The sequence below is a fragment of the Pinus tabuliformis genome, chromosome 5_1 (genome assembly GCF_031772625.1).
Source record: "Pinus tabuliformis cultivar Carrire ecotype Pingquan chromosome 5_1, CPIR1, whole genome shotgun sequence".
In the NCBI taxonomy this organism is placed as follows: Eukaryota; Viridiplantae; Streptophyta; class Pinopsida; order Pinales; family Pinaceae; genus Pinus; species Pinus tabuliformis.
In genome coordinates, this window is record NC_142305.1 from 323,980,638 (window position 1) to 323,996,410 (window position 15,773).

Below are 15,773 nucleotides of genomic sequence, written 5' to 3' on the forward strand. Positions count from 1 at the left end.
CTTCTTCCTTGCCACCAATGCAAGATCGACACTCTAGGGCTTCAGAGTCATTCTCCTCTCTTCTTCCTGCATCAGTATACCTGTCAGCTCTTCAAAGCGCGGGATCTTTTCTCTGGCATTGATCCCAGTGATGAACATTTGATAATCATCAATGACACTATTCATTGTAATGGTCACAAGATCTGTATCGTCCATTGTATGACCAATATCTGATAATTTGTTTTTTAGATCCTTGATCCTTGCTACAAATGAAGCAATCATTTCATTCTCCTCCATCTTCATGGAAATGATCTTACTCTTAAGGAACAAAAGACGATTTGAATTTCTGATCTCATACAATTCCTTCAGAGTTCCCTAGATCTCATTAGCTGACTTACCTTCTCTGATGTGCGGTATAATACAATCTTTCACTGACATCTTTAACATTGTCCTTGCTTTGCTTTCTCTTTTCTCCGAATTTAGGACTGATGCTAATCCGACCGCGTGCCTCGACTCATCCCCATTCATAATCATCCAAGCACTCTGCGCTTCTAGCAGAGTTTGCATTTTAAACTTCTAATTTGCATAATTGGAACCATCGAGCTTGTTATGCTCGTTCATGCATGCTTCAAATATGTTGTTATTCATCTTGGCGATTTAGAAAAAAAAATTGACAGGTAAAAAATGTTAAATTTACCCCAGATCTGTGACAGAGATAGATCATTGTTGTTTGATCTCGCAACACATGCACAGATCACCGTGGCTTTCTTCTAAGCATCTAGAGAACCTCTTCTTGTCAGCTACAACCTTGTTCTTGGCTTCCCCACTCAGCTTCTCTAACAGCTACAACCTTGTTCTTGGCTCCCTTATCAATTTCTTTGATTTACACAATCATTGCTGATATTTGCCCAATATCCGAGACTAGTCACAGATAAACACCAATTTTCCGAGACTAGTCGCAGAAAAACACCAATTTCCAGAGACTAGTCACAATTGTCATGGCTATACACTGGAAAAGTGCGACGATAAAAAAATGAAATCGTGAAGAAATGTAGCAGTGTATCGTCGTGGATATCCACTCAAAACCTGCAACGATTTCGGTTCAAAAAACCACCCACCAGCGAGCGTACAGGTTCCTCAGCCCTGACGCTCTGATACCGTGATAAAATTGGTAATGTTTGTATTAATGAAAATAAAACCCACTGGACAGCTCTACGAAAGAGAGTCTGAACCAGGGGAGTCAGGCTCTGCAGAACGCTCTACATTGTTCATCAACATTACACATTAAATAGAATACATGGTTTTAGGGAAGTTAGAACAACATCCTAAGAAATAGAAACTAATTCCTATCCTGAAGCTACATGAACCTACTCTACCTATTCTAGGATATTCTCCATTATCTTCAACAATTTTCACATGGAAGACAAATTATTATAGAAACCTGCATAGCGAGACTCCATTGTCAGCTACCAGTGTAATGTCAGCCCTTAGTAGACCACTTTTATTGGCAGTAGGGGGTTCACAAACCTGCAGTGTATGGCAACTTTCAAATATTTTTTTTGAAGAAATTTGGAGGGTTTTGTAGTTTTTTTGTGTTGCATTATCAATATATGTGATATAAAATATCTAAAATTAAGATAAAAGGTAATTGTTACGTGAGAAAGCATCCTCTTAAGTTCTGTTTTCCAATCACCCAAGGTTTGAATGTGGACACTTCCAAATATTTTTTTTGAAGAAATTTGGAGGGTTTTATAGTTTGTTGTGTTGCGTTATCAGTATATTTGATATAAAATATCTAGAATTAATATAAAAGGTAATTTTTACCGGAGAAAATATCCTCTTAAGTTCTGTTTTCCAATCACCCAAGGTTCGAATGTGGACACTCAAGTAATAGTCCCATGGAGCTGAGGTAATAGAAAAAGGATGCTTGTACAAGCAACAAATTCTCTTTATACATGTGATGCTGTGTTATAAGTTTTAATGAAATTAGTTTAGATAGCATCCCCAATTTTTCCATACTCCAAAAGTGAATTGACGTGAATTTATCAGGATAGAAAATTCTGGAAATATCTTGAAATTAGAGGGATAGCAGCAAGTTCAATTAATTTTCTTTACCCACCTTACTGCTGTCAATGAGATCCTTGATATTTTCCAAATCTGCCATCAAGATAAAAATATCCATGCCCAGTAAATTGAATTTAGTCTTACCATTCAAATGGAGAGACATATGGACACTTGATAAACAAATACATCCCACTTCTATACTTGAATCCCATGGGCTTGGTCATATGCAAAGCAAGAACAATATCAGGATATATGGAAACCTAAAGATATAGATGAAGGTTCAAGAAGCTTCAATCAGTTTAGGTTTTGAACTTTAATTAGCAGGAATATATGGAAATTGGATGTTAAACTTATTTTTTTTTGTAAGCTTCGGTGGTACTCTTTCTATTACTAGATAAAAACAACATTACATCATTTCAAAAATGTTGCAGCCCGCCCACATGGGGAAACCGGGTGAGAGTTCCATCTATAGTTTTTGATTGCTGCCCAAAAGTAAAAGTTCCACAGTCTGATAATTTTAGCCAAATAAACATTGCAGTCATGTGACTTCCTAATACTACTAGTCTGCACTACTTTCTTTTCTCTATCTAAGGCATGCAAAAAGCTGTAATAAAAAAAACTACTAGAATTTCTAGACATATCTCAAGTCAGGCAGTGTCCATATCTGGTTGCTGGTCTGCACCTTTTTCAGTTTCTTGATGGTCTCCCTTCAGCATCTGTTGAATTGCATCTAGCTTCTCTTCCTGCTTCGCCATTGCAATTCAAATAAAGCTCAATTCTCTACGAATGTCAGGATTTCCTTGGGCCAGCTCTACCATTTCCTTTGCCACTTGCTCCAGGGCCTTAGCCAGCAGCCCCTTCATCATCCAATAGATATGAAAATATTGTTTGAATAATGACATTCGCCCCCTGGTATGACCAGGGTCATGAAGCAGAAACTCCCATTCTTCCATTTCCTCTGCAGATTGTTCCTGTAAGGACTCCTCTTCTAGGTACTGCATGATTCTTCTCACAGCTGGATTGGAATTTCGCTGGTAAGCCCTTTCTGCCCTTCGAATCCTGTGATTCACTGTTCTCTTTGCCTTTTTGTCCTTATTCTGATCTTGCCTGGAGTTCTCGCCCTCTTCCTGCGTCTTCTTATTCTGATCTCGGCCTCTTTTCTGCTCCGAGTCCACTCCTCTGCCGGGGGTCCTTCCTCGTTTTCTCATACCGTAGCGTCGGACCTTCACCTCCTGCGAAGCAGGGCGGTTCTCTTCCATCTGCGGATGTTCGTCATCAGTAAGTCTATCTTGGGGGTAGGGCCGCTCATTCCCCTCGCCAGGGGCCAATTCCTCTTCAGAATCATCCTCGATGTCCCAGACCTTGAACGGTTGATCATCAATCAGAATTCCTTTTCCCTTCCGACTCTTATTCTCCACAGCTGCATTATACTGCTCCTCTGCCCCTCTAGATTTCTGCCTAGTTTCCATGTTACCCTTCGCTCTGGCGCAAAAAGATCTCTGGTTTCCAAAGGCTTTAGCTTTTTGATGCTGTCTCTCAACTGCAATCTCCGAACCTCCCCAAATTAGGAAACAGCTGAATAATCGTTCTTCCCTCCTACTTTGGGTATATATCCTTTTCCTGTCCTCGAGGTACCTTCTTGGTTCAACTTTCGTTTGCCGCCGATAGCTTTCCGGTATGCCGTTGCCTTCGACCATCATTCCTTTATTAATTTCCTCTGTCATGAGGTCTGACAGACCGCTCTCATCTCCTCTAATGACTCGAGCATTGATTGCTTCACCTCGGATGTATTCTTAGCCGTTCTCCACACCCGTCGTCGTTGTACTTCCTTGTAACTTATGATCATATCCCCTGTAATCTATCATAATATCCTTGTCCTGACCCGCTTGAACGGTGACCTTAATTCGGGATCTCCACCTCCTTTTATTGGTCCAGCTCATTGATCCGTGTATTTCCATTTGTGGCTTGATCATGATCAGCCTTTATGATCTCTGCCAGCTCCTCCCATTCCCTATTCCCAGACACAGCTCTCCACTGATTATCAACCTTACTACCGCGCCCTCTGCATCCCCAATTGGCCAACCAATCCGCCGCCTGATTCCCTTTCCTCCGAACATGGTTTATTATTTTGTATTCAATTCTTTTCAAAAGGTCCGCGATTTCCTGCACAATGCCCACAGTTCGCCAGCTGTTAGTGACTTTCTCCCAACCTCGACCATTGCTGAGCTTCTTCAGCATGTCCACCGCAATCTGCGAGTCTCCCGTGATTTCCAGATTAGTGTACCCATTTCTTACAGTGATCCGTAATCCTTGATGGAGAGCCCAGAATTCTGCTTCGTTATTTGTCATTTCTCCTCCCCAGTCTGCGAATATCCACCTTACCTGATTATTGCTATCCCTGAAGATGCCACCAAAACCAGCTTCGCCCGGGTTCCCCTTCGAGGCCCCGTCGAAGTTTAGCTTAACGAAGTTATCTCTAGGATAACTGAATTTATCAGGGCTTTGAATCCTCATATCATGACGAGAAGTGTGCTTATGATGGACCATCTCAAATTTTAAATTTAATTTGCTCAGGATTCCTTGCTCCACCTGGTTTGCCTTCCAATCCTCTCCATCCCACTTTTCAACCAATATTGTTTCCCGCATTAACTCGACTGCTCGTGCCCAAATTATCTCCGGTTCCTTTGTAGAATTCTGGAAAACCCTACGATTTCTCTCCTTCCAGACCATCCAGAGTACAAATCCTGGGATGAGATTCCACGCCCTTTTTACTACTCTACATTGAAAAGCTTCCTTACTCCACTGAAAAACCAGTTCATTGAATTCCCTTGGAGCAACTCCGGATTTGTTAAATGTTCGTTTGGTGTTTGCCCACAATTTCTTAGCAAACGGGCAGTTGATCAACAGATGATCTCTGGTCTTCCCATCATTGTTACACAGACAACACTTCGATGGGCCATTGAAGCCTTTTTTCTGGATACGATCCCAGGTTAGGATCTTATTTTTAGAGGTAAGCCAAATGAATATGGACACTTTTGGCCACCAATTACCTTCCCATATTATTTTCCAATCCAAATTCCCTTCACCCCTGTTTTGGGTATCAGTTAGGTAGTAGGCCTCCTTAGTTGTGAACAAGCCTTTCATGGAATTCCCCCACCTAAGGATATCCTTTCCATCGCGAGCTCTGATTTTCCTAGATTCAATTTCTTTCCTATAAGCTTCTTGGAGGTCTTAGTTGAGCTCTCGGTCCCACTCCATTGGGTCAATCCAAACTCTCCAGCCTTCTTCCAGTTCATTTGCTTTCCAGTAGTCCCTTACAAAAGTTCTGTCTCCTTCAATTCTGTCCCGAATCTGATGGAGGTTCTGAATTCTACTCATTCTCTCTTTCTGTTGCCACCCATCTTCCCAGAAATTGGCCTCTTCTCCACCCCGAATCTCCCAGAAGGTATGCTTTTCAACCAGATCCCTGTTATGACGGGCTAAGTCCCAAATTGTAGAGCCTTTGGGTGTTTCCTTCTGTCTTAAGATCTCAACCGGAGAGTCAGGCATTCTGTATTTTGTCTTCCATATGGTTTTCCAAAGATCATTTCCCCCCCTAAGCCACCGCCACCACAGTTTGGCGCCCAATACTATGTTGAGAATTTCAGGGTCCCTCAGCCCCAATCCTCCTTTTTCATTTCTATCCATTAACTGACTCCATGAGACTAGGGCCCATTTTTTCTTTTGATTAGACCCTCTCCATATAAAATTCCTTATGATTTCTCTGATCTTTGCACATACCCCTAAAGGGGCAGCTGATCCAGATTTAAACAGGAACGCAACAAATTACAGAGATAACCATATACACAAAGATGCAGCGGAAGTAATACTTCATTTCATTAATGGAAAATACTGAAATATGCTTACAAACAGAAATGGCAATAAACTAGCTAGGGCGATGGTAGCATATCTCTGAGAAGAGATGTGATGGCTACATGCCTCTGAACTGTGTTACAATGAGGCTCGAAGGCCTATTTATTGTTGAGAAACAATGGACAACCCTTAACATTCCAAAACCTAACCCTAGGAGATGAAATGCCAAATTGTGGGCCCCGTTTGGGTAAATTGGTACATCAACTTCCCGGGGTCGTAACTTTGGCATACGATCTCCGTTTGACGCGTACAATAGCTCGTTAGAAAGATCTATCCGAGCACTACCACTTTGGGAAGGGCAACATCGGTCCATGGACCCATGTTGCCCCCAGATTTCCCAAAAAACGTCGTTTAGGGCCTCAAAACGGCTCCGGAAGTTCAGGACCCGAAAAACTGCTAAAAATAGTAAGTTGTGCTACAATTAAGGAAACTGAAAATGCTGAGAAAGACAATGGTGGGGGTCCAGGTGGACTTGGCAGGTGGCCACCAATATCCACCTGGATCATTCCTCCCCCCTTAGGAAGCAATGGTCCCCATTGCGTTGAGCTCCTCCATGAGATGAGGAAACTTCTGCTGAACTTGTTCCCTGGTGAGCCACTTGCCCTGCTGAAGGAGTTGGCCTGCTTTGACAACTCGATACAGTTGGATATTCTGTTGGCGAGTGTTCTTGATCTGTGTGTCCATGATCCGATCAGTTGCAGCTTGTTCCATGCAATCTGGATTTAATTCTGTGGGTTTGAGCTGTTCTGCAATGTCGGATGTGTCTAGCAATGGTGGAAAGTATGGCCGAAGGCGGTCCACATTAAATACTGGGTGCAGGCCAAGGAATGGGGGAATGCTGAGCTCAAATGCATTGTCTCCCATAGCCTTAGTAATGGTGTAAGGACCATATCAGAGTGGTCTCAATTTCCGATAGGCTCCAGTAAGGCGTTCCTTTTGCAAATGCAACCAGACTTTGTCGCCCACCTGAAACTTGTGTGGCACCTGATGTTGATCATGTCGCTGCTTGTACTTGGCATTTGATTTCTCAAGAATGTCATGGACCTGCTGGCGAATATGTTGGATGCGCTCAATGAAGCTGGTGGCCTTATCTGTTTCGGACTGGACATGAGCTGAATTCATGTGAGTAGCTGCAAGTGGCATGGCCACATCAATGGGGCATAGTGGCTGGAATCCCAAACCCACCTGAAAAGGGCTATGGCCAGTGGAGCTGTGAAGAGCTCGGTTGTAGCTGTGCTGAACGTAGGGGAGGCTCTCGTCCCATGTGCGTGGATGCTTTGAGTTATACATGCGCAGAATGTGCACAATCATCCTATTGACAACCTCTGTCTGGCCATCAGTTTGAGGATGGAAGGCTGTGGACTTCGTGAGTTTGGTGTCCAGCATTGACCAGAGACTGGACCAAAAGGTGCTGAGAAACCGACTGTCCCGATCTGAGATGATAGACTGTGGGATCCCAAAGTGCACCCACACTCGTTCAAAGAAGAGTTTAGCAGTGGCTTCTGCTGTGATATTCTTCTTGCAGGCCATCATAATGGCCATCTTTGAGAACCTGTCGACGACCACAAAAACACAGTCATTTCCATGCTTAGTGGAAGGAAGGCCTGACATGTAATCCATGGAGATGGATTCCCAAGGTCGACTAGGGGTAGGCAACGGGGTATAGAGGCCTTGCTTCTTAATGGTCGGTTTGGCAATGGCACAGGCAGTACATGATCGGATGTACTTCCCAACATCCTGTCGAAGATTCGGCCAATAGAAATAGTTTTGCAGTACTGCCACTGTTTTCTCGACCCCGAAATGCCCAGCAGCCCGACTGTAGTGTGCTTCCCAAATCATCTTGGCACGCTCGCTTGAAGGAACACAGAGGTGACCGAGGTGGCATAATAGGGCATCTTGGAGGTGAAAATCTGCAACCTGCCGACCCTCCAAGAGTGTCTGGTATGTGTGGCCGAATTCTGGGTCGCTTTTGTAGAGAAGTGGCCAATCAGAAGTCTCGTGCCCACAAGAGTTGAGCACGGTGGTTAGCGCCATGATCGGTGGTCGACTGAGGCAATCTGCAACATTATTGGTGCTGCCCCTTTTATACTTGATATTCAAGTGAAACTGTTGCAGGTATGTAGACCACTTCTGATGGCGATCATTCTGCAATTTCCCTTGGGTCTGTATGAACTGCAGAGGTCGGTGGTCTGTGTGGATGACCGTTTCCTTCCCCAAAATGTAATGCTTCCATTGTCGGCAGGCCTGTACAATGGAATACATCTCTTTATCATAAGTGGGGTACTTCCGGACTGTGTCTGAAAGTGTTTCACTGTGATATGCCACTGGATGTCCATGTTGAGTAAGGACTGCCCCAATAGCATAGTCAGAGGCATCTGTCTCGACCTCAAATGGTTGTTGTAAATCTGGTAACGCGAGCACTGGTGCCGTGCAGAGGCGATCCTTCAACTCCCTGAATGCCTTCTGTTGAGATTCAGACCAAAAGAATTTTGCTTTCGCCCCGCCCTTGGTGACTTGACTCAAGGGCCAAGAAATATGAGAAAATCCCAACACAAACCTGCGGTAGAAGTTGGCAAGACCTAGAAAGCTGCGGAGCTCTGTTAGAGTGGTTGGAGAGGGCCAATCCCGAATGACTTGGACCTTGGCTGGATCGACATGCACCCCCTGTTCATCAATGATGTATCCCAGATACTGAACCTCGGTCATGCCAAAAGTGCATTTCTCCAAATTGGCACATAGCTTGTGTTGCCGCAGTGTTTGGAGAACCTGTCGGATGTGGTGGAGGTGCTCTTCCCAACTCTGGCTGAAGATCAGAATGTCATCCAAGTATACTACTACAAAGGAGTTGGTGAATGGCCGCAAGATGTCATCCATTAGCCTCATAAAGGTTGCAGGAGCATTCGTCAATCCGAAAGGCATGACCAACCATTCGAAGAGGCCCTCCTTGGATTTGAAGGCAGTCTTCCACACATCTGAGGGTTCAATTGGTACCTGGTGATATCCTGACTTCAGATCGATCTTGCTGAAATATTTCGCCCCCTTTAGTTGGTCTAGGAGGTCATCAATCCGCGGGATCGGGTACCTATTACGGACAGTGATCTTGTTCAGTGCCCGATAGTCAATACAGAGTCTCCACGTCCCATCCTTCTTCTGTACCAACACTATCAGGCTCCCACAGGGCGAAGAACTCGGACGGATGTGACCTTTCTGCAGGAGCTCCTGAATCTGTCTCTTGATTTCATTGTTCTCCAGAACGGAGCGCCGATAAATTGGTCCATTGGGTAGCGGCGCACCTGGGGTCAGATCGATGGAGTGCTTGACTTGACAGTGCAGAGGAACCCCTGCCGGGGAGGTGAAGATGTCTTCGTACTCCTCCACAATCTTGTCCATCTGTAGCTGCCGTGCAGAGGGACCCCGTTTGGAGGCCGCGGCCACTGTCTTCTTCTTCCCTTGAGGGCGTATCATCAGGAAAACAAATTTCCTGGTTTTGGAAATGATCTTACTGCATTGTTTTGCAGTAATCAAAGAGATGGCGGCAGGTGGTGCTACCTCTGGTATCCTGAACAACTTATTTCCCAATGTAATAATAACAGCACGGGGCCTTGATTCATACACAGCATGTCGCTTCCACAAGTATGGTTGTCCTAGTAATACATCACAAACTTCAAGGGGAGCAATGTCACACAATACCTCATCCGTGAAGGGCTTGATGTTGTATGGAAGGCGACACTGCTGGCTCACGCGAAGATCTCGCCCTTGGTGAAGCCACCCAATGGTGTATGGTTGTGGATGTGCTGTGGTCGGTAAGCCCAACCGCTTCACGACCTCTGCCGAAATGAGGTTCTTTTGACTCCCGCTATCAACAATGAACTGTATCGGGGAGCCCTTTACCCACATCTGGGAGTGGAAGAGACGCTCCTCCTCCTCTGGATCTTCGGGTTCATTTTTCTGGATCTTTGCGGTAGCAACAGTGGCGCTGGGATCCGCATCAATGATCTGCTTCCCTTTTTCATACCCCTTATCGGGTTCTGACTCAGAGTCGGAACATGCATCTGATTCTGAAACCTTTAGCTCAGCCACCAGTGACTGCTTGGCCCGACACTCACTTGTGTTGTGAGTGGAGCTCTTATGGAACTCGCACCATTTTCCAGTGTCCTTTCTCGGCTTCGCGGCGTTGCTCTTTGCTTGCAGCTTCGGCTGGTTGTCTTGGGCTGTCCCGCCTTGGCTTTGTCCTTTGTTCTGTGGTTTAGGGGCACCTTTCCCCTGCTTTGGATTCGCAGATCCAAAGTCTCGCTTCTTTTGTTTAAACTTCTGCTCGACCTTGACAGCATACCGGTATGCTGCGCCGAGCGAGGGAATGTTTAAGAATTGTATTTCTTCCTGGATGTACTTGTGCAGGTAGCCACGGTATTTGAGTATCAAATGTTGCTCCGAATCCTTGATACCCAACTTTGTGCGAAGGGTATGGAAAAGATTGGTGAACTCCGGCACGTCTTGGTCCCTTCCCTGCCGCAGCGTGGTCCACTTTATGTATTCATCCTCATAGCTTCCGACAGGGTAGTACTGCTCCTTGATGGCATCCCGGAACGAATCCCAGGTGGGTGCGGCTGAAAATAGTGAGCCAGTACTTTCATCCTTCTGCTCGCAGTAGGTTTCCCACCAGTCCTTGACGTGGGGGGCTGCTTTGAGAAGAGCAAAAACAATCTTTTCCCGACTCGAAAATTCATGAACAGAAAAATAACCCTCTAGCAGATTTAACCATTTATCTACGGCATCGGCGTCTATCTGACCCTCGAATATGGGGATTTCAAAATTAACTTGTACCTTAAAGGGTGTGGTGTTTCCAGAGGAGCTACTGGAAGTCGATGCGCCGCTTCTGGGTAGCCGCTGAAGGATCTGCGCAAAGCTGTCCATCATCGCGAACCGTTGTCGCTCGAGCGCTTCTTCGAGCAAGATTTTGATGGGATCTCCTGCCCCCTCGTCTTTCTTCTCGTCCGCCATGGGAGGCCGCCGGGATTTGCGAGGCTGGTCTTGCAAAGGTTCAACCAGTTCAAGCCCTAACTCCTTATATCCCGACCTTGTTGGGGACATGCAAAGAAAAACAGAGAAAAAGCAGACCGCTCTGATACCACTGATCCGGATTTAAACAGGAACGCAACAAATTACAGAGATAACCATATACACAAAGATGCAGCGGAAATAATACTTCATTTCATTAATGGAAAATACTGAAATATGCTTACAAACAGAAATGGCAATAAACTAGCTAGGGTGATGGTAGCATATCTCTGAGAAGAGATGTGATGGCTACATGCCTCTAAACTGTGTTACAATGAGGCTCGAAGGCCTATTTATTGTTGAGAAACAATGGACAACCCTTAACATTCCAAAACCTAACCCTAGGAGATGAAACGCCAAACTGTGGGCCCCGTTTGGGTAAATTGGTACATCAACTTCCCGGGGTCGTAACTTTGGCATACGATCTCCGTTTGACGCGTACAATAGCTCGTTAGAAAGATCTATCCGAGCACTACCACTTTGGGAAGGGCAACATCGATCCATTGACCCATGTTGCCCCCAGATTTCCCAAAAAACGTCGTTTAGGGCCTCAAAACGGCTCCGGAAGTTCAGGACCCGAAAAACTGCTAAAAATAGTAAGTTGTGCTACAATTAAGGAAACTGAAAATGCTGAGAAAGACAATGGTGGGGGTCCAGGTGGACTTGGCAGGTGGCCACCAATATCCACCTGGATCAGCAGCCATTATCGATAAAGGGTAGATAGGGATAGTTTGGAGGACCGATTTTGCCAAAACTATTCTTCCAGCAATGTTTAAAACCCTAAAGGCCCAGTTTGCAACCTTGTTGCTCAGTTTATCCAGGACACCTTGCCAATTTTTCATCCTTTTAGAGGTAAAGTCCAATACATTGCCCAAGTATTTCGTAGGTAATTCACCTCTCTTAAAACCCAAGAGTCTTATGAGATGGGTTTTAACCTGATCCACTATGTTGAAAATGAAGATACAAGATTTATCTCTATTGATTTCCAAGCCAGAAGCCTCCGCAAACAGATCCAAAATTTTCCTGAGATGCCTTACTTCTTTGACCGTTGGTTCTCCAAAAAGCATAATATCATCAACGAATTGCTGATGAGTTAGAGGTAGGTTATTTCCCCAAAGTTTAAGGCCTTTTATTCTGTTCGCTTCTCTTTCCTGTTTGATAAAGCGACCCAGGCCTTCAGTAGCTAGAATGAATAGAAACAGGGATAATGGGTCTCCCTGTCTAATTCCTCTAGAAGCTTTAAAAGTTTTCGTAGGGGTTCCATTGACAAGAATAGAAAAGATTGGAGAGGAAATCAGACTATGGATCCATGCAATCCACCTCCTGCTAAAACCAAAGCTTTCCAGGACTTTTTCCAAATAATTCCAGTTTAATCTATCATATGCCTTTGACAAATCTAATTTTATCATCATTCCTTTTTGCTTTTTAACTTTAAGGGAGTGAATAACTTCCTGAGTTACCACCAGACCATCGAGGATCTGTCTGCCTTCCACAAAACCTGTTTGTTCAACTGAAATTAACTTGTCCAGGAGGGGTTTTAATCTCTTGGCGATCACGGATGTTATGATCTTGTAAATGACATTACACAACGCTATAGGTCTAAAGCCATTGGCATCCTCTAAATTGTCACCTTTAGGAATTAGAGCATAAAAAGTAGAGTTAATGGCAGGCCATACCTTTTGGTGCATCCTTGATTCTTCAACCAGATCAAGAATCTCTTTCCCCAAGAAGTGCCACCCTGCCTGGTAGAAATCCACCGTGAAGCCATCTGGACCTGGAGCAGTACCTTTCTTCATTGCTTTCACAGTTTCCTCAACCTCTTCTAAGGTCACAGCTCTCATCAGCGCCTTATTTTGGTCTTCAGTGACTAAGCTGGGAATGGCTGAGCAGATCTCCTGAATTGCTCTCGTTCTATCAGCTTGAGGTTCAGTTAAAATTTCTTTGTGGTGGTCCATTAGGACTTGTTCAATCTCAGCTTGCTCCAACACTCTATTCCCATTCTTGTCTTTGATGGATAGAATCCTATTTCCCTGTCTATGTTTGATCATAGCCTGATGGAAGAATTTAGTATTTCTTTCCCCCTCCCTCAACCACTTTATCCTTGATTTTTGTCGCCACAAGACTTCCTCCTGCTTCCGTCTTTCTTCCAATCTGCCAAGAATTACCCCTTCTCTGTTGATGCTTTCCTCTGTTCTGCCTTCCATTATCATCTTTTGCTGAAGAGACTCCATTTCCCCTTCTAGTTTTTGTTTATCTTCCAGAATGTTACCAAACTCCTCCTTGTTCCATTTTTTAATTCTCCCTTTCAGCTCTTTTAGTTTTAATTGGAACGTGTGCATTTTCCCTTTGCCCTGCACATTACATTGTCTCCACCACTCTTCAACTTTCTTGATGAATTCTGGGTCTCTCAACCAGAAGGCTTCAAATCGGAAGGGTCTTTTTCCACGATTCCTTTTAATATCCACCTCTAGTCTAATCGGCCAGTGATCAGACCCCATGGATGGTATAATCTTGGCTTCGACGAAGACATCCTTATTCATGACAGCTTCTGATACTAGGAATCTATCAAGCCTTGAGGCAATTTGGTTTCTACCCCCCCTCCTGTTGTTCCAGGTATAGATCCCATTAATAGTCTGAATATCTACTAATCTTAAGTCCTCTATCATTTCATTGAATCTATCCATGAAGTGGTCCATCCTCCTTACCCCTCCTTTTTTCTCTTCTAAGGATCTGATTAAATTAAAGTCACCCCCTATGATCCAAGCAGCTTCAGGATAAAGTCTACGGATGCTTTTCATACTGTTAATAAAACTCTCCTTTTCCCCTGGGGAGGGGGGGCCGTAAACCCCTGAGATGACAACCTGTTCCTTAGTTCCTACTATCCTACCCAGGCCTGTAAGGACTCTACTCATGCTGGTCCAACTATCTAAGATGATCTCATTTGGATTCCACAGAATTGCAATACCTCCTGCAGAGCCGATAGCATCTTGCCCTATCACTTCATATGGCAGTCTATTTTTGTCAAGTATTCCTTCAAGTTGCTGGACCGAGATTTTAGTCTCCTGTAAAATCATTATGCTAGGTTTCTCTTTTTTCAACTTATCCTTCATATACCTTTGTTTGCCCTTACTGTTCAAACCCCTAATATTCCAGCTAATAACAATCATTTAAAACTTTTGGAAGGAGGGGAAGAATACCTCTGACAGAGGTATCACTTTTCCTGAGTTTATCAACGTTTCTCCCACTGTCTGGATAGTTTCATTCATCGTCTTCCGACCTCTTTTCCTACTGTTTTTGCCAGAGCTGCCCATTCCCGTCTGTTCATTCCCCTGTTCGCTTCCTACCATTACCTGTTTATCCAAGTTCTCTCCTTTTTTCTCCTTGTACTTCTGGAATACTTCCTTATATAGCTGTTTCTGCTTTTCAGGTATGAATCGATTGTCAAGATATTTCCATTCCTGGATTAACCGTTTCATGATTCTCTCCTCTTCAACCTCGCTTTCAGCTTGATTTTCCACCTCCATCTGAGATTGCATTGTTGTCTCTTCCACCTTATCTTCCGGTCTCTCTCCACTGATTTTTCTTGGGTTCTCTTCCTTACCTTTATCCTCCCCGGCGATTTCCATTGGGGAGTTCCCAGGGTCTTCATCGTCCTCTAGATTTATTTCATAATCCTCGTTTTCGCTCTGCAGCACCTGAAACTTGTTTTGACTGATTGTGTGACTAGGTTTCTCCTATGGTTGGGTTTTTGGTCCCCCTTTATTTTGTCGCCTTTTCCTTGTAACCTGCTGAAAACCCCTCTCTGTTTCCTCCATTTTCTCCGCATTTCTCTGATTGTCCGTCTAGCTTTTCCTTGAATCCTCCTCCTTATTCAGCGGGCATTGCCTATACAGGTGACCGTATTCATGGCAGTTTCGGCATCCAAAAGGGATATGTTTGTAGTCTATTAACTGTTTCCAGACTTCATCATGATATTCCAGCTCAATGCTTTCTGGGAGGGGTTCTGCCAAGTTCATGTAAACACAGATCCTCGCGTAAGCATTATATTTGCCTCGTTTTGTAGCCTCTGCAATTTTAACAAAGCTCCCAATTGAGTCGCCTATTCCTTCCAAGATTTCAGGATCCCAGAACTCGTCAGGAAGCCCAAACAGTCTAACCCAGACTGGGGCATCCAACAATTTTTCCTTTTCTGGGCTATATCTTTCCTCCCAGTATTTCATGAACAAGCCTGCATTGTTCATGAAATACGGCCCTTCTTCAAAGATCCTGTTCTTGTCCTCCAGATTCGTGAAAATAGCTGTGAAAAAACCCTGAGCTCCCAGTTTTAGATCTACATGTCCCCTCGGTCTCCACCTTTGGTCGATCCATCTGTATAACTCCTTCTCCGAAGGCCAGTATCCTATGAATTTACATATCAGGGCATGGTCCTTCATGTAACAGTTATATTCCTCCAGTTTATTGTTTGGAATGACATATCTTGGTTGCTTTTGTGCCCTAGGTAGACATTTTCCTCTCATCCGTTTCTGCCACAGATTGCCCATTACTGGGGCATAGTTTTCCTTCTGGTTATGCTGTGCTCCATCTACGCTGGTCTCCCCCGTTACCACATTTTTGAAGGAGGGGATCTCTCCCCCCCCCTTTGGAACTTCAATTTCCGTAGGATCAGCAAAATTCGCCTCCCTGGCCTATCGTCTTCGGCCTTCCTCGTGCTATCTCCTGCAAATGCCTCTTGGCAGCCCTGTCTGCGTGCGTCGTCTGCA

General features: G+C 44.5%; 1 protein-coding gene across 1 annotated transcript; it reads right to left on the bottom strand.

Moving 5' to 3' along the window:
• Positions 1-14,855: 14,855 nt before the first annotated feature.
• On the bottom strand, positions 14,856-15,554 carry LOC149164669 (uncharacterized). Its single transcript, XM_089429569.1, has one exon. It carries the CDS (start codon positions 15,552-15,554, stop codon positions 14,856-14,858), a length of 699 nt encoding a protein of 232 aa, XP_089285695.1.
• Positions 15,555-15,773: the final 219 nt, after the last annotated feature.

Excerpts from the sequence above, each read along its gene's own strand:
- LOC149164669 (XM_089429569.1), bottom strand. The coding sequence starts at position 15,554 with ATGGGCAATCTGTGGCAGAAACGGATGAGAGGAAAATGTCTACCTAGG.